At 35.3% G+C, this 22,274-nt stretch overlaps 1 protein-coding gene and 1 non-coding gene across 6 annotated transcripts in view; one reads left to right on the top strand and one right to left on the bottom strand.

The window, feature by feature from the left end:
* Nucleotides 1–156: 156 nt before the first annotated feature.
* The window catches only part of LOC110997190 (broad-complex core protein isoforms 1/2/3/4/5), a 40,351-nt gene continuing 18,233 nt past the window's right edge, over nt 157–22,274 (bottom strand). For 2 of the 5 annotated variants that reach the window (XM_022265233.2, XM_045634769.1), the window contains 6 exons: nt 18,569–18,788; nt 17,763–17,945; nt 16,034–16,507; nt 13,649–13,811; nt 13,203–13,250; nt 157–6,304 (listed from right to left, as the gene is read on the bottom strand). In XM_022265233.2, the coding sequence (XP_022120925.1) occupies nt 5,958–6,304; nt 13,203–13,250; nt 13,649–13,811; nt 16,034–16,507; nt 17,763–17,945; nt 18,569–18,754 (1,401 nt within the window). In that variant the 5' untranslated portion in view covers nt 18,755–18,788 and the 3' untranslated portion in view covers nt 157–5,957. Of the gene's footprint in view, nt 6,305–6,991; nt 7,304–7,587; nt 12,044–13,202; nt 13,251–13,648; nt 13,812–16,033; nt 16,508–17,762; nt 17,946–18,568; nt 18,789–22,274 lie in introns of those variants that run through there. The other 3 variants (XR_006751325.1, XM_022265235.2, XM_022265236.2) reach the window with 3 other exon arrangements.
* On the top strand, nt 18,354–18,437 carry Trnal-uaa. Its single transcript has one exon. It is a non-coding gene; the product is annotated as a tRNA-Leu (tRNA).

Here is a 22,274-nt window from a genome sequence, read left to right as displayed (position 1 = left end):
TGTTAAGGCGTCTCGCTAAAACCCCCAGGCCTGTATCAATTTGAGATAAGCTGCCGTGATACGCCGTGTGTAACTGTATATTAATAAAATGTTGACTTAATCGAGTACTAACTAAAAGGTAAATTGTAAACTAAGGGAAATAAGAAACTACACATGGTCAATGGAATCACTGCGAGTTTATTAAATTTTATTACATCCAACCGATTGTCCCATTATTTAATATTATTGAAAGTACAGTTTTCGTATGAAACATAAAGGACCGCTTTAAACAACTCAATTTCTTAACATGAGATTGAAAGATACTTAGAGTACTAATAATTCATCCTTTTGATATGTTCCTACTACGCAGCCGAGTTGATTCCTTAATCACAAATATCAACAACATCAAAACAAGTAAAGACACCACCATTCTTTATCACTAAAATATATTGAATTTATGAATAGAACAGAAATTTAATATATTTTTTTTATAATTAAAAAGTATAAACTTGTTGTACCCAACAAGTTTTTATCTACGAAGTGTGAATTATTGTCTATTGAGTCTGAGAAGTGACATTGTTAAAAAGTCTGTTATATATAAGATTCAATATTTTTAGTGACAAAAGAAAGCCATACAGTCGAATTCCATACAATCTACAACAATAGTACTTTAAGTGTCTTCACTGGCGATGTCCACTATCGAGTCGAAGCGGACATCTAACTCCCTAGAGCCGATACGGTCCTATCTACCTTATCGATCATACACAATACTATAAAACATTTTTACACCCCCTCCCCGGTATCAGAACATCAAAATATAACAAAACACTCTAACTAAATTCCCCTTTCAACGATGGCAAACTATAACTTTCATAACACATTAGCTCAGGCAAAAAATGGGCGTAAATGTCACATACGCTCGAACGAATTTCAAATACGGTAGAATAAATTAATAAAGTGTATGTTTCTATTTGTCGAGAGTACGTATCACTTAAGAACCTTATAAAAGATAAAAAAGATAAAATATTGTTAATAAAAACGCAGATCGACGTGCATACATTAAATTACTAAAAAAATCTTAAACTAAACGTGTCAGCAAAAATATAGTGCAGTTAAAATTAGAATTGCCACTTAATTAACATTCACATATAAATTGCTATCATAAAAAAATATTTCTGTGTATAAAATGTTACCGAAGCATAACAAGTTAAAGTGGCACGATTTTGTTAAAAATATATAGTTATTTTAACGTAAACATTAAACTATATCACTACGGCGAAATTAAATTTATCTCAAGGCTTGGCCTGCTTTGGCAAAGTGTTTAAGTACAGCACAACATTAAAAAAGAAATCTTAAGGTGAAATCTTAAATATTTTCAACGAAATTGTAAAACTTTTGTATGAGTATAAATATCTGCGTACATTTGGGTATTGGTTTCATCACGTTTGTAATACTGCATATCGAGTGCGGTACTTAATTTCCTCACCAAATTACTCGTAAAAATATTTGGCATTTCCCCTATGTATTTTTTAACAAAATCGGTCACCTGTCTCACTTTCTGTAGATAAAAGTTATTTCTAGCAATATATCGTATGTAATTAGTGGGTACATTGTAAATACTTTATATAGTTACTGCAGACGGGTTTCAACGAGAGCTCGATCAGCATCGCGGAAACTAGGTATAGTATATTATATAATAAAGTCCTCCTTATTAAAAAGACGTAAGTGCACTTTGATTTACGGAACTATTATTTATGTAACTAGTAAATGTATCAGCAGATTATATACCATACACTAGCAACACTGGCCATATTAACCAAAGAGAAAATCGAAACGTCAATTTTAAAATGTAATCTGAAAACTGTCTTTTTGTAATTTTTGTCAACTGTCAAGTTAGGCCCTCTAGCGGTAGTGTTAAAAATTGTATCTATAACAAAAATAATAACAGTTAACGGATGACTTTAACGATACTACTAACATAGCTTAATAATAATCTGCTATTTGTTATAATTACTGAGGTACTGTGGCTGATTGGGAACTATTGCTATATGTTATAATAATTACAATATAATGGAAGATACTGTAAATATTAAAGCTATGGACTTAAGAATACAACGACGATATACTTTACGGACATTAGATAGAAATTTCAACGACTTATAAATCGATATCAAAAAGCAACAATGGATTGAATAAGTATCGAACAGTTAAAAAAATAACCAAGTATATCTATAGTAAAGTCAGCGAAACAAATATCGATCCATCTTAAGCCGGTGTTATTTTTATCCTAAACTATATTTGTAGTCGATTTATTCTTAAACGGACCCGCGACACTGATCGAGTATTAAAAATATTTGAAATAATTAACTATTGCGTACCGGTTGACGATTACCTTATTTACGACTTTTATATAACTGACAAGCTTTTATGAAATGAGTGTAGTAAACACAGATAATAAATCCAAGAGCCAAAAATTATAAACTTGCCACACAGTTAAATAAATGACGTAAATAAGCTCACCATCAGATAAACTATTGCATTTTAAATATGGATGTGGATAACAAAATAGCGTATGTATGGGAAGAATCTATGTAACAAATGTTATATTTTAGATTTTACAATATCTATAATTATTGTATCATAAATATAAATGATCACGTTTTATTGACTCGTCCTGTAAACGTAAATCTGCCCCTTGCTTCTGCTTTGAAAGCATGAAATACGACCCGCGAGTCACAGATATTTAACTCTTTTTCATACTTTCGCTGCAGGCTGATGCATTCCATTAAAAACGTCTCCAAACACAATATTTAAATAAATAACGTGGACCACTTGCCAAATTCAAATAATACTGTGCTATTTGGAGACAATTCTAATATCATCGTGATTATTATTTGATTCTCAAAAACTTACAATACAACGTATACCACTCGAATCAAATAATCAGAGCAGGGGCCCTGTCCCAACTATATTATATATTATTATTAAATTAAACGACATACGTCTGTAATACTTAACATTATTGGAGGTAATACTTATGATAGAAGCAAAAATGTTTGTGAAGTTTTGTGAGTTTGTAAATTGGTTAAAAATCTTCAATATTAAATACACAATTATATTAATTACGGTATTGAAAACAATTTAAAACGTGTTGGCAGTTAGGTGTGCAAAGATTTATAAAATACTGTCGGAGGCAGCACAGAGACTGTGTGTGCTAGAAGCTGTGCAATCAGCTTCACAGACATTAAAACGACTCAAATCATTGTCTTATAAACTAATACTTCTAAATACAAATATGTAGAATATATTAAACTGACAGAGTTGCTGTAATGTTTCTGTTGCTGAATGACAGCCGCCGTCACTGTGCCGTCACAATAAAGTATATAATATGTCATTTACTTAGGCTATTGGTATAGTTGTACTGTCTGAAGGCATTCCGTTGCAGATATTGTGCATTACCTATATTAGTAACACAGTCTGTTCATTAAACGTATTTCATTTTAACTTAAAATATAAATTAAAGTGGCGAAAAAGCAAAATTAATATTACTCGAGTTAAATTTATTATTCTCACTTATGTTCTTACTATTTAAAAATGCACGGTTTTGGTATAAATTGCAAATAACCTTTGTTACGTTTCGCTGTATTTTTGTTTCGTTTGATTGAATTTTGAGCTGCTCTCTTTTGCCGACACATAACCAAAACTTAACACGATTTACCTAACTCTTAACAATCACCAACGGCTGACTCCATTTTGATGTAATCCGCAGCTGTCCTACTGAGATCAAAAATTTAGAAAAAAGTTCCGAACCACAAACGAAAATGGTGGGCGAAAATGCCAACAAAGCGCTCAACAACAAGCTTCCAATGAGCCGAATATTTCAGAAGTAATTGCACAGCGAAAACAATCAACTCAAACACTAAACGCAAGACTACGTCACTATCAATAAATCGATTAGTAGAATATATAAAAATCCTTTCCAATAATGATTTCATCTAAATCTATTTAGTTAATATCACGAGGCGTATCCCGTTGCCACGATTCTTTACGACCTAACTTAGAACATATTTACAATTCAAACTACCCGCTTGCTTCACTAAGCTCTCTAAATGATGCTATGATGATTCTCTTCCGAACTGCTTTTTCATTCATCTGTCGGAATCTAACCAGTTAACATGAAATAAAGATTAATAAAAAACAAAATATTTGAGGTATTACAAAAATGGAGGTACGAATGGGGATACCATTACAAAAATAAACTAAACTTTTTATAAAAGCTTAAGCCCTTCAGTATATCTATTAAGAGGATTTCTTAAATTATCTAAACCAAATAAATTTATATCACAAACACATTCCGAAAAAGAATATAAAGAAACTCTTAAAAATATTCCGATAACTAAACGCGGCGAAATTAAAAATTGAATAAATGCAGACATTTAACTGAGTTTTAAGACTAAATTAAGTTTGCATTATTTAATTGCATTTAATATGTGAATAGTTTTTGAAACATTCACGTCGATTGATATGATTTTGTTTAGTTTAGTTTCCAATTTCGAGATATGGCACAAAATTTCGTCTTTTCAGAATGTTTTTATTCTAACAGAAATAAATGCAAGTTGGCAAAACTCCCCATTAAATTTTTCTTTGGCTTTGTGAAATATCACTGTTTAAATACTTTAAAACCTGCTCTATTTATATAGATATTTGTTAATTGTGATATGTTGAACATTTGATCTCTTTTAAAAGACTTTCAAGTGAATTCGTCAGTTAAACCCTGAATAGATATGTAATCGGCCTATGTTCAGACGAACGCGTATTCAAGCAATTTCCTATAATATAAGTAAATAAAATATTTTTTTACAATCCGCAGCCATCTCATGGTTGACACTAAGATTTTAATTTTGAGAATTTAATAGTAATAATTAATGTTAATAATAATCTAATAAATTTTCATAAACGAGACGTTCTCTACGTTGGTCGACATTTAAATAAGAAACTGCTATCCTCATAGAGAGAAATCCCAAAATGGATACGTATTATATATAATTATGTTAATGAATACCTATCATCTAAGATTTATACAGAAGAAACGTCCATTTTGTTCCATGACTTAATCATGTGTACATACGTTTTACGACCGTCGAACAGATGCAATCGAACCCGCTTCTTGAGGCCTGCGCCCCTCGTTCCCTGTACCCGGAAGGCACCGAAGCCTTCTCATGTCGTCGTCAGCGTTTCGTTCGTGAACACTTCGCGCATCCCATGACAGTTCGGAATATCGTCCCAACGTTTTAATGGCATGAAGACGAACGAAGGCACACGACAACTTTGATCATTACTCGATTCTGAAGCCAAAATAGAATACAAATATTGTTCTAATAGACGTCAACATTTTTGTACTTTCGAAGATTTCTAGAAGTCTTTAATTTTATTAACATCAACATTTTTTTTTTTACTTTTTTTTTACCTAAAATTTTGGTTATTAACTTCTAAATAATTTGTATTTAAATTTAGATTTGGCGATCCGAAAAAGTCTCTTTAAAAAATATTTTCTTTGCTTTAATTTACTGTTAAAAATTTGTACGTTCCGTTTTGTACAGTTACCGAATCTAATTTGACACTAGACATTTAAATCGAAAATTGATCTTACAAAATGTTTTACTCTCTTTAGAATATAGTTGGCATTATTTTGGCAGTACTAGAAAACATTAATACTTTAGTATTGCTCTGAATTACATTGTCACTTTGAACACTGTTAGAACAAGAAGTCCAATCTTCGACGCGACGCGCGCGCCGCAACAATACTGTTCATTTTTAAAACTAACGTCAATATTTTACTACGCTTATATTACACAATTAAACATTAAAAATGCGGCAGAGTTCTGCGTTTTGGCATTGTCCGTATTGCACATATGCTTTCCCTTTCCAAGTTAGAATTGCCCGTCCGAGGGCCGACCGATTCAAGCGATCGTTTGTGGTCATTGGAGGCCGGGCATCTGCGACGCGTGGTCGGCGGCGGCCAAGTCGAACAGGTGGTGTGGCGCCGGGGCCAGCGCGCTGTGCAGCGCCGACGTCTTCAGCAGGCGCTTCAGCATGCCGCTAGAACCCCGGTGCTGCAGGCTTTTATGGGTGGTGAGCGAGTTCTTGGTGCGATACCGTCTGTGGCAGAACTCGCACACGTAGAGCGTGTCGGACTGCTCGTGCTTGTCCTGGAAGTGGCGCTTGAGGGAGTAGTAGCAAGAGAATGTCCTGCGGCAGTAGGGACACTCCTGCGGCTCGTTGATGCCGCCGGCGGTCGGCGGGGGCATGCGGAGGGGCGGAACAGCTGGAATAGTCAGAGAGCTTGTATGTTACATTTTCATCAATTTATGGTTTAGGGGGATTTTGTGGAGTCGGCATATACCATTTCTTTGAGTGATATCACGAAAATATTTGCTTCTTCTGAATCACTCACCAAATATCGTGATAAATACCAAACAAATGGAACATTTCCGTGGAACCACCGAAATAAATGAAGTGGATTTGGTATTAGTATTTGCGAGATGCAACGTTAGGATACTTTCGATGAGACTTCGCCTTGAAGCCCTCGCGTTATGGACGCTGTCTGGAAAATTTTGCATAAATCTTAAACATTCCTTTACATTCTTTTCCTTTGAAGCTTCGTATATAGATAGCATATACAATAGAAATAATGATACTAATATGCACTGTACACATTGACTAACTACACAGAAATCACGAGGTTTTATTGAAAAATTTGAGAAAATTCTCTCAACCACAATGACACAGTAACACGTTATAACAAAATGATAGAAGCATGCTCCAAGCAACACAACAACGTCAAATCTGCGAAACCCGATGGGAGAGGGGCCTTGGGGCTTAACATACAAAAAATAATAAAAAAAAATAAACAGAAAATAAAGGAACGAAATTAAGAAAGAACCGTCCTATCTCATCTATTATTAATGATATTAGCGTTTATCGTATTTGTTGTCTAGAAACATGGTCTAACCTTTTGTAGTGTTGCAATGTATAGCTGTCGGCTGGTTGGCCTCCAGGTTCTCTTTACTAGATGAATTCTGCCGCAAGCTGCGCCACCGTCCGAGTAGTCACTAAAAAAACCCCCTGGGGTCTTCCCCCGCGCGGGACTTGTGGTAGGTATATATATGCGTCATCAAGGAGTTGCGAGAGCAGTAAACCCGCTCGCATATCGTGCATCTATACTCCTCCTGCCTCTCTGCGTGTTTGTCTGCGATATGCCGTTTCAAAGACGCCTTTGAGCACAGCACCTTTGTGCATTGCATACAGGAGAATAATTTTTTACCTGAAAACAAATCGAAAAACAAAAAAATATGGGGTTGTCCCCGCTCGCGATAAATAAAAGAATATCGCCTAGATTGCTCTCAACTCAATCGAACATAAAGTGAAACAAAGTGGTAAACCATGAATAAAATAAATTAAATAAAAGGAAACGAAATGATGGCTAAGCTGTGGCCGATGGTGTTAGGACATGCAAGGGTCTGCGCGGGAGCAAGCTGTGCTAGTCTACGGCACTCTGACACAAAAGAAGCGGGGGCCGGCGTCGAGGGAGACAATGAAACGAGCGGGACTTTTTCGTATATGTTTTATTAAAAACGCCATTATCATCAATATTAGGATTTATGAAGTTCGGTTTAACGATTACAATTACACTTTATGAGTAGTTTTAAGGTTTAAAAATTTAAAATTAAGGAAGAGAAAAAAATTCTATTTATACATATAGTTGATATTGTTATGCCTACGTGTTGTGGTGTGCAGCCCATTATCGAAACTAGGCGTTTTCAATTATCCTAAAATTTCAGCCAATCTTAACCTCTGCGGGTTACTGGAAGACAAATTAAAAACAATTTTTGGCACAATTTCTACATTAACATCTAATGGACTGCATTTCACTGATGCCAATTAACAAAAAAATATCTAGATTTAAAGAATTAGAATAATAATTTATGAAAGAAAATAAAATTTTAATACAACAACCAATAAATTAATTTAGATTCCTTATAAAATAAGTAAAACGCCAACAAGAAGTATAAAGAACACATCGTTTAAGGTGAACACGCGAGCGTGACTCGAAAAAAATTTACCTTAACATGATAGAAAGATACAAACTTAAACAGGTCACAGAAACAGTCTTAAACTTGCTAAAATTCCTAACTAATGTAGTTTTGACAGGGATGTGTTCTGCGTCTTAGAACACGCTGTTGTTTGCCCAGTAAAACACATACCTCGTTGCAGCCCTACCGCTGAACTTCATTACTTGATCCTCACACAGAACATCAAGTATCTCTCTCTAGTTAGCCTCTAACGCAATATAATTAGAATTATATGCACTAAACAAGTGCTGATTTCGCCTCATGTGCAAGTCTTTCAGAAGCCTCTTTTGTATCGACTCTAAAAGTGGTTTAAATATACGGAATATCCACGAATTATTTTCCTAGAATCTACACAATTAGTAAATAAATCTTTATAGTATATAAATATTACAAAATCAAGTATTTAAAAAACTCACATTCCAGCAACTTATTTTTGCGGTAGGACTGCAAGATCTTCTGAGATCCAAAAATCATTGCAACTAGGAACAAAAGAATTTAAAGAAAGATCATCGAATCACAAATTTTGAATAACATACCGAAACGAGTAACGCTTCTGACTTCATATAAAATTTTAATAAATAATTGTACATTTCTAGAAATACGCCTAATAGTGTACAATTGCGTACTTAGTCTAATCAGTCTATAGCGCTTATTAATTTTGGCAATTTCGATTTTTGAAAATAATTTTTTAATCTAGTGCTCGCCGATAGCCAAATAATACCACAGAGTATAGTACTCTATACTCTATGAAGACCGTACTGCGCACTTGCAGCACATCCCTGTAGTCATTAAACATATAGAACATACTATTATCGCTATTAATTCAGATAAAATGTTCTTATATCTATAGTCAACTAACTTAATTCCCAAACCCAAATTAACAATAGAACCTATCACTAAAATTACTAGACAAAAAAACAACAAGTACTACGTTATGTTCAAAAAGTTTGCATTGTGCAAATAAAAACTTAACCATTTCCATTCGGAATGTCGCGAAATTTTTAAAATTTTGCCTCCGTCAAAGATTTCTTAACAATTTCACCCTTTTTTTTTCAATACGAATGTCATTCGAATTTAGCACCAAATCTCTAGTCTTCCAATTCGTTAAAAATATTACGATAAAGCTTACGAACAACTAAACAAATTGTAGTGGCTAAGCGTTTATGCATCTAGTAATAACAACATAATCTTATAACATATATGTATTAAAATATGTAGGAAGCCTCTCATACATGTTTTATAGTAAAAGTTACCTCCTAGGTAATGTGTTTCTAACACAACTCCTAACATTAGAAGTACGCAAAATATGTCTTTTTTTTTCGAATAATAAAAAACAATATGTAAAGCAGGCACTAATAATTACTTAATATGTATATTAATACAATAAATTATGTGTTACTTACTTATAGATTTCTTACGGCTAGAAAAAAATGGTTTTAGCGACATCTATTGACTCGAAACGGTGATGTATTAAACTAGAAAGTCCACATGAATGTGAGTGATTTGTCTAGATTCAGAAAGCTAGCGAGAGAGTTTATGGGACTAAAATAGAAACAGTTAAATATAAAAATAAATTTTATACATTTCAGAAATCAATATTACTTGATGACGTCACAGATTTTAATGGTGAGGTTTTTTAAATTGAATTTAAAGATCTTATATGCAGGAGTTGTATCTCGGCTTTTTGAAGGTAAAATATAATATTTTGTACAGAACTGATGAATCGTGTTTTTTCTGAATCTAGACTTGTAATAGTTCTAATATTTTCAATAACAGAATCAAGTAGTATTATTAGTTACTATTGTATGGCAAGCAGGATTCCTTTGAATATGATTAATCAAAAATTTCACACTGTTCAAATTTAGGAACATTTAACACTGAGAATCACTAAGATTTTACAATTATTACCTATTTTACGTTTAATAAATTTGAAATCACTTTTAAAAATAACAAATAAAAGGTTATAAAAATTGTGTAAACTTAAAAGAAGCCGATTATAAAAATAGTAAAATCGACGAAACGAACACAGTAGTGATGAAAGACTTAATCTAAATAAAAATATAATATAGCCATATTGATTCCTTTAGGTAAATGGCACGATGCGATTTGTATGCCTCGAATAATCGCGAATTTGTGTGAAGAAGTCGACTAGAGTAACAGTAAAATATAAGTCGACTGTCGAGTATAAAGTAAGTTGTATGTATGTGTGTATCGGGTCTGTGGTTTGTCTGACTATTTCGGAATAATGTGTGGTCTATTGCCAGTCGTAATCTGTGACAGTGCGCTATGTTTGTTGTCTATTGGTGCTATATGTATCTCCTGAAAGCAGTCTTACAGTCAAAACAAAATGACCTAAATAATATTTAAAATTAAAAAAAAATCAAAAAGCCTCATTAGCCAATTATACATCAGCGTAAATAATTTAATTTACTTTCTTTTAAAATAGAATTTTTAGTAATCTCGTATAAATATCTAAGCGTGAGATCAAGAAGGTAAAATACAGAATAAATAAAATTGCAAATCGCCGAAAAATGAACACAACGTTAAAACAATATGCCTCTTTTGTTACTTACAACGAACACTGTTCAATTTTTTTATAAATTTAAGCCTAATATATAAATTTACAGCACCAAGATTTTCCTCTTTTTTTTTCAAAATATTAATTTTCTCTTCGCCTTATTGTCACACATTTAACATAGTGTAAAAATTCAGGAATCGTACTATGTCGCGGTATTGCACATTGCGGGCGTGTACAAAATTTAGACCGAAACGTCGCCCTTTCTTACTTCGATTGGAATGTCGAATGTAGCGTGAAAAAGTCACCGTCCCGGCAGCACTCACAACTCGTCTACAAGTTAAAAGAGATAGAGAAGGGTAAACTCCACAAAAAAGACATGTGAAAAGAAAGGAATTAGACGTTAAACTGATCTTTGAACTTGTAGAAGTCGACGGTGTGATGGTGCTGGCTGGGGTGCATCTTGGAGTCGGGCGCGGCTGAAAGGTTCTGCGGCTGCGGCGGCGGCAGCGGCCCAGCGGGCGCCCTCTGACGGCGGTGATAGATGCTCTTGTGGTTGTTGAGCGAGTTGAGCGTGCGGAAGACCTTGTGGCACAGCGAGCAGCGCGCCGAGTGGAGCGGCTGCAGATGCTGCTGCTCCGTGTGGCGCTTGAGGGTCAGGCGCGTGGAGAGCAGCTTGCCGCACACCTCGCAGCGGTGGCCGGCGCCCAGCGGGCCCACTGCGCCACACATAACGACCAACATTAGCGCATTAGTCAACCAACACAACTGTCACACCAACACCACCGCTCGCAACAGGTCCCATTCCAAAGGAACCAATTGGCACAGATCGTGTGCCGCCCGAGAATTCGAACCTGTTGTTGAGGCAATTTTACGTGATTCGACTAAATTGACTAATGCGCTTAAACAGTTGGTAGTTATGCGTGTACCGATCATAGGTGTCCCAATTGGTTCCGAGGCGAGGCCCCACGGCGTTCGTGTCACTTATACTATACATACATTATATAGGTCAATGCGCATGCAAATACACGTAAAACTATGCTATGTACATGTTAGGAACATATCGCGTTACATAATTTCTTTAAACTTAACAAGGTCTACGGGCAAGACTATGGCGTTTTAGGTGGTTAGGATGGCAGCTCTGTTTCCTCATGGCAACGGTATGGCAACGGTTTCTGGCGTCAGTTGACCGGGTAGAAGCCCTGGCCCGAGGGCGGCTGCTGCTTGCGATGGTAGATCGACTTGTGGTTTCTCAAGCTATTGAGGCTGGAGTATACGCGTCGGCAAATGTTACAGACGGGCTCCCTGGAGGGCCGCATGTGTACGTTTTGTATATGCCGTTTCAGCCGCGTCAGCGAAGAGAGGCTCTTGTTACAGGGCTCGCATCGGTACTCTTCCTGGGGGGTGCGGGCGCCACCTGGTCACAACACAAGCAGTTAGCCCCATGGAAGCTTCCGAACGCACTTTTAATGCACTCACTATCGTAGCCTCTCGATTTTACAAGCACCGCCACCCCCCGGTTTGATGATGGCCATCGACGCGAACGAGCCGGTAGCCAAGCGGATTAGTAACGCATACATTTGTCTCTCTAGTTTGACCTACGCCTTAGTTAAGCTCAGCCACGATTGATGATCGGCTGTTTTGAAAACAAATGGCCGCGGCGGGCTCGTCGCCGAGTGCGGTTTCGGATTTCTCGAACAAAAGCATTAGTATTTCTTCAATGAAATGACTTTTTAATATAAACTGATACCACAAAACCATTGCTAAAATTCCATTGTCTTATCTTGTGTGCCCCAACGTTATTTCCCAAGACAATCATGATTGAGAGTAATACGAAACTGTTTTAAGAAACACGAATGATTCATGGGAGCGTTTGTGTAATTTAGTTACAGAAATTTGCCTAGATTCATGACCGCGCCGATTGTCAATAGAATTTTCTTCTTCTCTTCTTAGACACGTTCTTTCTTTTATTAGCCAATTGAGTACAATGTTAAGTGCATATTTTTTATGATTTTGAAAAGAAAAGAAATAATACAAATCAAAAGAGGTTTAATAGAAATCGACCTAGGATCACGGAGGGATCGGTTGGAGGAGGGATTTTCCTAATACTTTTCAAGACACATCTATAAATCAAGCTAGCAATCGTTTTTAAAGTAAACATTAAACTAGAGTTACAATACATTAACATGCACGGCACTTTGCGTTTTGGTTCAATGATCAATCCTCATTTAACAGAACTGTCCACTGCGACAAATGAAAACTGTGCCTGCGAATGTCCATCGAACCATAACACAATAAGCTAACATTAATATTCAGTACACAGAGCACAAAATGAAGACATATACAGGTTAGGAGGAGATATATTAATACACAAATACTATAGAATATGTCACGTGATAATTGCCTCATACAATTTAAAATATAAATCCTATAATGATATATAAAACCTAATAATGACAGAGCAGAGAGGAAGCGGTGATGGTGGCATACGACAGACAGTGCATTAAAAATATCGTTTGGTTCAATATATGTAAGTAATGCATAAAATAAACTTGTTGCTAGACAAGCCGACTCACCTTGTGATGTTCCCGGTAAGCCATCTGGAGGCAGGGGACTCGGCAGACCTGCGAATCATTGCATAACCTCAAAACCTTTCCCCTAAAATGTGTATTTTTTTAAACAGTTTTTTTTGATGAATTAAGCCTGAAAAATAACATCGCTCTAATGATACACGTCCAACGAGTTTTTTTTTTAATAGGATTTCTCGATACTTGAGCATTTCGTGAAAGAGTAGTGTTTGAACCCCGGCTGTGCACCCATGGGCTGTCTGTCGAAGTTCGTATGGTGAAGAAAAACGTCCCGACGAAAAAGACGTAAAAGACCCCGAAAAGTTGACGGCGTTTGTCAGGCACAGACGGCTGATAACCTACTTGCCTTTTGAGAAACAAACTATTGATCACGAAACACATACAGCAATCTGAAACCCAGACCTGGAAATTTAGGAAAAATATAAATATCGTACCTGTCAGCGATGAATCAGTCAACATGGAGTAGTTGAAACTGTGGTGTTGAGATGACGGAAAGAGCTTGGCTTCAGCTGGCGAAATAAAAGGCGAGGGTGGCATTTGTGGCGGTGGCGTACGGTCGTCGGCATCGGCTGAGCTCGCGCGGGACGGCGGCCCTCCCTGAGGACGACAATTAAGCGTTACATCCAGCTAGTTTGATAGTTCTTAATCTATGTACTCAATATTTATTTAACTGTATCTGTTTGACACGACATAGAGATATCAATCTCTACATAAATTGATCGACTTAGAAAAAGTCTTTATATTTTAATGTGCACAATGAAACTTCTCAAAGGTATGAGATATTTGGTATAGAAAATGTGACAGGCATTCTTAGACATGACAAATACGTTAGTTAGTTTGCCATAAGTTCATATAAAATCGTAATAATTTTACCTTGATGCCACGTAGGCGTTAAAAGTAATAAAAATCAATATACGTAATAGGAAATATTAATAAGATTCTGTATATCCTCTTAAGATGTTTGGATACTCAAATTGGTACACAGCTATCCTCCAAAAATATTCGATATATATGAAACTTTCGTAGATTAATCCCACGGATCAATGAATTAGTTAGCCAATCAGTACCCCCTAAATAGCTAAACGACTTCCTGTTCTATTGAGATTATACCCGGAAACGGTCTACTCGAATTCTTAACTCGTATTGCAATACAATGCTGTCTCGAGTTCGTATCATTTAGTTATACGAGACGATTGTCTTCAATTAGTTAGAAGAATTTTTCTAATGTTCTAAATAATAGAATTAGCAACTTTGCCCGTAAGGAGTAGTCGAGTATTTTGTATAGCATTCAAATAACAAATAAAACATTACGTATGTGTTGCAAATATTTTATTCGTCTATCCATGACTTTTCAGCTACATATTTGTTCTTGTCATAGTCCTATTTTAGAAGAACCAACCTTATTTTGTAAACACTCGCCTCTTGCTTTGGAAACTGGCAGAAATGTATTTTTTTACAGACGTTTTTAAATATATATCAAGTTCCCGACATATATAATGATAAACATATCATGATATATGTCGGGGTTTTAATTTTTAAGTCTTTTAAAATATTTACATACTAATCGCTCGAAGTTAAAAAGTTTAAATGTATCAAGTACAAAGGCGATGAACCTGGATATTTTGGCATTTTATTTAAATAAAGGCTTCTTCATATTACACTTTTTATACCTCTGGTACCCAAAACAGTTTTTTTCTTTTAATTACGCCCCATTTTTCAGTACGCAAATGATGTCGATTGATAAAACTATACAGATTCTAAGTTTCTTTTTAGGGAAAAGAGTTTCTTAATTTGAAAGGATAAGTGTAGTTAAAACCCTCCAATTATTGATCAAAGCAGGTAAAGTGTTTCTATAATAAGATGGTTCGTTATCGATAATTCAATAAATAATTAATTTTATAGTCAATAATAATTTAACAAGCTCTGAGTGTTTGTTAATAAGGTTTTTTTAATTAGCGGCTAGCGATTGTGTCGCTTTCGAAACAACTTTTTGTAGTTAAAATTGAAGTTTCATTCTGTGAAGGGCTGTGAGCCGGCACTAATTTTGAAGTAGACTTTTTCTCTCATTGACGTAGCAATTTTCACCTTATATTTTTATCTGTGTTTTTCAGGATTAAAAAATGAAACATTCATCAGTGGACTTACAATTCTAATCTATGTTTCTGTTATAAAAACTTTTTGTATTGTTTAAAACTCAATACATTTATACAACTGTTAATGCTAGACGTGTTGGCCTCGTGTCTTCACTGTACTCTCCCTCCCTGAGGTCGTAGGTTCGATCCCTGGTTGTGTACCAACTATCTTCGTATGTACGCGTTTAGAATTCGCGCGAACGGTAAAGGAAATTATCGTGAGAAAACCTACTTGCCTTAGACTAGAGGCTGATCACCTGGTTGCCTATTAGATTGACAATCATGAAACAGCCACAGAAATCTGAGGCCTAGACCTAAAAAGGTTGTAGCGCCATTGGCTTAGTATTAAGATTCCTAGTTTCATATTAAAGGATCGTGTATTACAATAATAACTTATTTTCTAACTCACACGGCGTGTCACAGGCACAAGACGCTGATCACCTACTTGCCTATCTGAGGCTCAGAGCTAAAAAGGTAGTAGCACTACTGGCTTTTTTTAATGCCAGATGTTACGCCGTAAAAGAAGTTAACCTACAGAAGATGATGACAAAAAGGTCACTCTTCTCATCATCTTATTAGAAGAGAATTAAATCCAACAGTTGTGTAGTACACCAAACAGGAGACTCCGGTCCTCACAGGTCTATCACCACTGGAATAGGTCATTTAAAAGATACCAATGAAACTCACCATGTGTCTATGATGCGAATGAGGCGGTGTATCATCAGCACTGCGATCGATATCCGCATTCGACTGGCAGATCATATCCAACGGTTCGTTCTTGACGTCTTCCATCAGTTTGGGCGATGGTGACGAACTCGAATTGGAGATGCCATTCCCATTACCAGGCTCGTGACGATTATTCAGTAGTGAGTTGTTCTTTGTTGAGAAATCGTGTATCTGTGGTTGATCATTGTTGTTGTCGTGGCGCGCGCGCTTAATTACGTCTGGGGAGTTATCAGCCGAGCGTGACATTCGACGCGGGGGCATGGGGATCCTGCGGTTGAGGGGTTGGGGCAGTAGAAGTGCCTCTTCCAGCTTCTCCGAGTAGCTTGGAGTGTGTGGAGTGTGAGGGGTGTGAGGGGTGTGCGGGGTGTGCGCGGGATGCGGAGATACGTGCGGAGACGACTCGGCAGTTGCGCGGGCGATGCTTTGTACCAGCGACTGTAACAATGTGGCTTATTATTACCATATATTGTAAGTGTTATCTACAAACATTCATGACAGAAATCAATGGGATTTCATAGGATTAAGATCTTATCGATCTCTAACTCGGTCTGAGAAATTGACAATATATCACAGTCTTCAATAGGCCAGCTATGTCAATAATGTAATTTGAATTTATATATAATAATCATTAACATAAAAAAATATAGATTGAAGGTAAATTTCATACATATTATAGATAAATAGAATCTTAATTATAGGGTTAATAGTGCCCTGAGTAGTATTTTTAGTAAGGAAATAGTATATCTAATATATTTCACAATTTTTAAGCGAACATGTTAGAATGGCATGTTCAGTAACATTGCTGAAGGTGAAATTTATTTGCTTAGCTGTTCAATAAAACAATAATTTAGTTATAATTCAAACTGTGGCTGCTGGATTCTATATCATAAATATTTAAATAGTCTAGACACTAATTGTGCGGTTCAAATAGCCGAATTAATAGTTTTATTTTAACTGAATCAACTGGAACAAAAATTCCCCGAAATATGTGTACATATAACATCTGAACAACTAGAAATTGAATGTTATATATTTTGTATTGTCACGGCAGGATATTTTTTTCTACATTGTTTGAGAATTGAGGAATTAAATGAGAAAGAAGACTGGAAGAAATATATTGAAGAACTTTTAAATCGTTCAGAAAATAGTTGACAGACTTTTAATTAAGAAAATCAATAGTAGCATATATGAGATCACAGTGCAAAAGTATTTTGATATTATTTGGATTCAATTCATTGTCGTACTAACCCCAAGCCGCTACTGAAAGATTGTGATCCTCTTAAGGCGAAATAATTGAGATCTAAGAACTTTGTTATATCTGGACGAACCATGAATTTTAAAATATATACTTAATTAATACGTCATAATATCGTGTGAAAGGCGAAAAATTTTGATCGCTAAGAAGGCTATATAAACGTAGGTATAGATGGTTTGGTTTGGGTAGTTTCGTAATAATATGATACCATACATACATACATAATTATATAATAATTATTAAGGCTGATATAGTGTTCGCATTAGGTCATAGTTTAAATTGTAACAAGATGTTATTTATAACATACTAGAGAATGATCGATTTTAATTGATTTCATTTGAATCAAATTTTGAGAGACAGCGAGTCCCTATCCAACCCTACTATCATGACCCCCATGACCCTTTGGATTACTATAATCAATATAGTCTCTCTTACCCCTTTAGTATCGTCATTCTGTGTGAGTCCGGAGACGCGGAGGACCTCCGCCGTCTTCAGAAAAGAGGAGAGGCTCCTCTGATGCACGTTGACCTCCCCGTGGTATATGAACTCCACTAGGGCGTGTAGATCAGTGAAGGCAACATCTTGAAGAACGATCACTGGATGCTTGCACGGTGTCGACTAGAGGGAAAAGTTTATTTACGATTTATTATTGCACTAGTCCACGATGTCATCATGGTAATACCATTCGAAGTTCTAATCTGGGTTTGATATGTAAAAAGAGTCGAATTTATATTAAGTGATACTACCAATTCACAAAGTCCAGGCTTGTGAGTGCGTCAACATTAAAAAATGGTTAAATAATTAACTCAAAAAAAACAAGACTACTTTGCTTGTCTATTAGTCTTAGCTTAGAAGATGTTTATCAAAATAACTTTATCTATATAAGAATACTTATTTTCCGAAGTATACTTCGGAAACTTACTTTAATTCCTCTTATAAAACATAATACGAGCTAAATAAGTAAGGCATAGAAAAATATGTAACAATACAATACAAAACAAATACTATTTCAAGAACAGGAACCAAGTCAGGTTGGCCGAGTGGTCTAAGGCGCCAGATTTAAGCTCTGGTTCCCGAGAGGGAGCGTGGGTTCGAACCCCACACCTGACAGATAGTATAGTTTTTTTTATAATTTTAATCAATTGTTTAGACAATTTACATGATATTTTTTTTATGTATTTTTTATATCAGAAGTATAAACATTAATATGACAATCAAACTAAATCATATGTGTTACTTACTTTTAATAGTTCTCTAAAGTACGGGCTACATGCCGATAAGACCACCCGATGCGCCTTTAAACTCTTTCCGTCACATGCCAATGTGACGTCAACAAAATCCTCGTCATCACGAAGATTCTCGAAGGCGCTGGTGATGCTGCTCTGGTAATTGTTCCAGCGCAGACAGAAGTGCTGTGTATCCACCATTTTGTTTGTTTTTAGCGAGTCATGAGTCCCAAATCTGTAAAAAGCTTCATATTAGTGACATTAAAGACAAAGATAAGTTTTTTGTGTGTTCATGTGTGTATTAAGGCAAAACCCATTGTTATTGTGACTACGGTTATAATTTTGTAATAAAATAAGTTATAATGTGGCGCTACAAGCTTTTAAGGTTTGGTCCTAAGAATTCTGTATCTATTTCATGATTGGCAATCTAATCGTACTTATGACTTCAGGGATGAGTGTTGAGAAAAAAAAGTTTGGTCTTTTTGACAGTGTCCTGTGACGGTACTCTAACAAGCTCCAACTTAAATCGTTAATTACGTAATGTAATATAATGTATGTGATATATCGGCCCCACACGCCAATGAAAGAAGTCTATGTATTTTAACAAGAATTAAACATGTTCTATGTGGATGATCTTACATAACGTGTATTTCTATTTCAAATGTGAATCCGAAATCCGATATATCTTTGTTATCAGAACTTGGCTATTGTCTACTAATTGTTTAAAAATACGAATGTGATTTCTTCATATTCACCTTTTTTTCATTGTTGTTAAGGCTGTATTTTGCACGTTTCGAACTGTTTAATTGAATTCGAGTTATGGCATTGTGATTTCTAAAAACTAGGTTGTGTCTTGAATTTATCGCACGTAGTAAAGAGTTTTGTAATTTGGAATAGTTTACTATATTTTTCTCTTCTTTCTTATTTTTTAAATTTATAATTGTTTTCTAAAAAATAAAAAAATAAATGTCGGTAAAGCCGTTTCAAAATTTTTTATGAATGACTTTTTTTGGATAGAACAGATGATATCGGTAGGAGGCTCATCTGTTATATGACATCGCCACCCATGGACACTAACACTGTCAGACCGCTCTCATATGCGTTGCCGGGTTTTTAATGAATTGGTACGCTTTTATCTTGAAAGACCCTAACTGCGTATATAAAAACTGTATGCGCTTTATATTTAAGAATACCAATACTTTATAAACTCAAAGAACAACATCCTTTTATAATTATCACGTGTTTAAATAAAACGTGCAATTTTCGCAATTCAAAACAATTGAAAACTTTTGTTTTGTTCTTGATATAAATACATTAACGCTATGGCTTCCTTGAGGCTGGCTGGTTTCAAGGAAATTAGATAGACGTTTATTGTATATTTTTTTGAAAGAATATAAATACCATATAATAAAATAAATACCAAATTAAAACAAATATTCTTAAAATATATATTCTTTACACGCTCTGTACTGTATTGCTCTTTTACCATACGCAATTTTAATAATAATTTAATTATTGGTTATTAAGGAGACAGCAGCTTACTGTTAAATTAAATAAATCTATATTTTTTTTTCCTTCGTCATATATAGGAGTAATTAAGTTAAATAAGAGCAGTGTTTGTCTAATGATTTCACCGTGTGACTCGCATCAGGGTCGTAGGTTCGATCCCCGGATGTGCACAAATGGATTTTTTTCTATGTGCGCATTTAACATTCGTTTGAACGGTGAAGGAAAACATCGTGAGCAAATCGGCTTGCCATACATTCAAAAAGTTGATGGCATATATCATGAGAAAAAAGATACATAAATCTGAGGCCTAGACTTAAAAGTTTGAGGCGCCACCTTTTTTGTTTAAATTTAAATATATTTTTTGAGGTTTTTAGTTTTAAATGGATATTCTATCCATTTAAAGTTATTTTTACGTTGCTTAATTAATGCAGTATTTAGGTAATATCTAGTTAATGATTGAATAAATATTTTTCTTGCCAATAGTTTCTTGATAATGTCCGACAATATAAAAACATAATAAAAACGGGTCACATTTGATAATAGTAAAAGATAATAATGTTTATGACAACTTTGAATTATGCATTTGCCCCATTTTTTGCAATAATTACAATAATTAGCAGTGATAGATGACTTTCTATATAAAGATGCGCTTTTGAACTGTGATTTTTTATTTCTCTAAGAAGAACGATGAGTTACAGCAAAATATTTCAAATTTTAATTTCTTGTAGTAGTTTTTCTTTTTTTTTATAGAACAGAGGCAAACGGGCAGGAGGCTCACTTGATGTTAAGTGATACCGCCGCCCATGGACACTCTTAATGCCAGAGGGCTCACGAGTGCGTTGCCGGTCTTTTAAGAATTGGTAAGCTCTTTTCTTGAAAGACCCTAAGTCGAATTGGTTAAAAAACTACTCGCATAGAGAGACAAAACGATAGAGATTTTGTTTAATCAACGGGAAAAGACAATTTTATGAATGACATAATTTTTATAGAAGACAGGGAAACTGGCTGGAGGCTCACGTTATGTGCCCATGGTCACTGCACAATGCCACAAGGCAAGTGCCTGCCCAAGAATTGTGTTCTTACCTTGAAGAACCCTAAGCCAAATGAAGAAATGAATGCCCCGATGAAGTTGGGTTCGTAGGCCATGGCAAACCAAATCCAGAAAGGACTATCATGAAAGTGGTTGAAGCGAGAGCGGATTGTCAGGACAGGCAGGATCAGGCGATCCGTGGCCTACTCCTTCGGGAAGGTGTAATGATATAAAAAAATAAAAAAATGTTTTGACCTTTTCGCAAATATCAATAGCCAATGGAGGTATGACCTCACAAAGTCGGTTAGAATATTTTTAACGCCGGTTTGAATGGGAAATAAAAACATATTTCACTAGACATTTAGCAAATACATAAAGGGTGACACGCCACAAGCAAATGTACCATTGAATGAGATGAAAAGATATCCGAAGAGATCTAGGCTTTGTGTAGTGTTATGCGATAAGCGACGAGCGATCCATGACTATTATGTGTTTAATATGTATTTATTTATATATATTTGATAGAAGATAAGAATTATTTACCAATTTTGGTCAAGAACTGAGTATCTGTGCTATTTTCGTATAAATAAACTGTTTTTCAAATAATGACGTCAATTTATTATCAGCAATGCAATTAGAATAAATGTATTGAAGAGAAAGAGAGAAAAGAAAAAAGTGGCCCAAAAATCTAGGTAGGTTTGTCATCATTTTTTATTTGAAGTACCGTCGTTTTTCTGTGTAAGGCATACCCTCACGAGTTTTCCTTTAGCGTCCGAGTGTTCAATGCGCATATTTTTAATGGACCAGTCACTAGATGAATGGGCTATTGCTCTTACAAGCATTTCTTTGCTAGCTTGCTTACGTTCTAATATGTGTAAATTTGTGATGTCATACTTTCTTGTATAATTTTATGCATACACGTTGTTTTAGACTTATAAATAAACCTGAATGACCTGAGGCTTAAGTCCATTCAGAGTTTGTTAAACATTATTATGTTGTGTCTTAAATGAGTATTATTTTAATGGATTTTAACAAATTAAATTGTCAGTTTTACAAAGGTTTTGAAATTTACACTTACACCACGCATAACGTTTTATTCGCCATCGCTTACAGCTTAAGCCGGACCTCTAACCGTATTCTAGGCCGTTTTACTCTATTTAACCAAACACCATCCATCTTGAC

This window comes from Pieris rapae, chromosome 4, assembly GCF_905147795.1.
Source record: "Pieris rapae chromosome 4, ilPieRapa1.1, whole genome shotgun sequence".
Lineage (NCBI taxonomy): Eukaryota > Metazoa > Arthropoda > Insecta > Lepidoptera > Pieridae > Pieris > Pieris rapae.
Note: the sequence above shows the minus strand (reverse complement) of the source record. Positions and strands in the feature narration are given on the sequence as shown.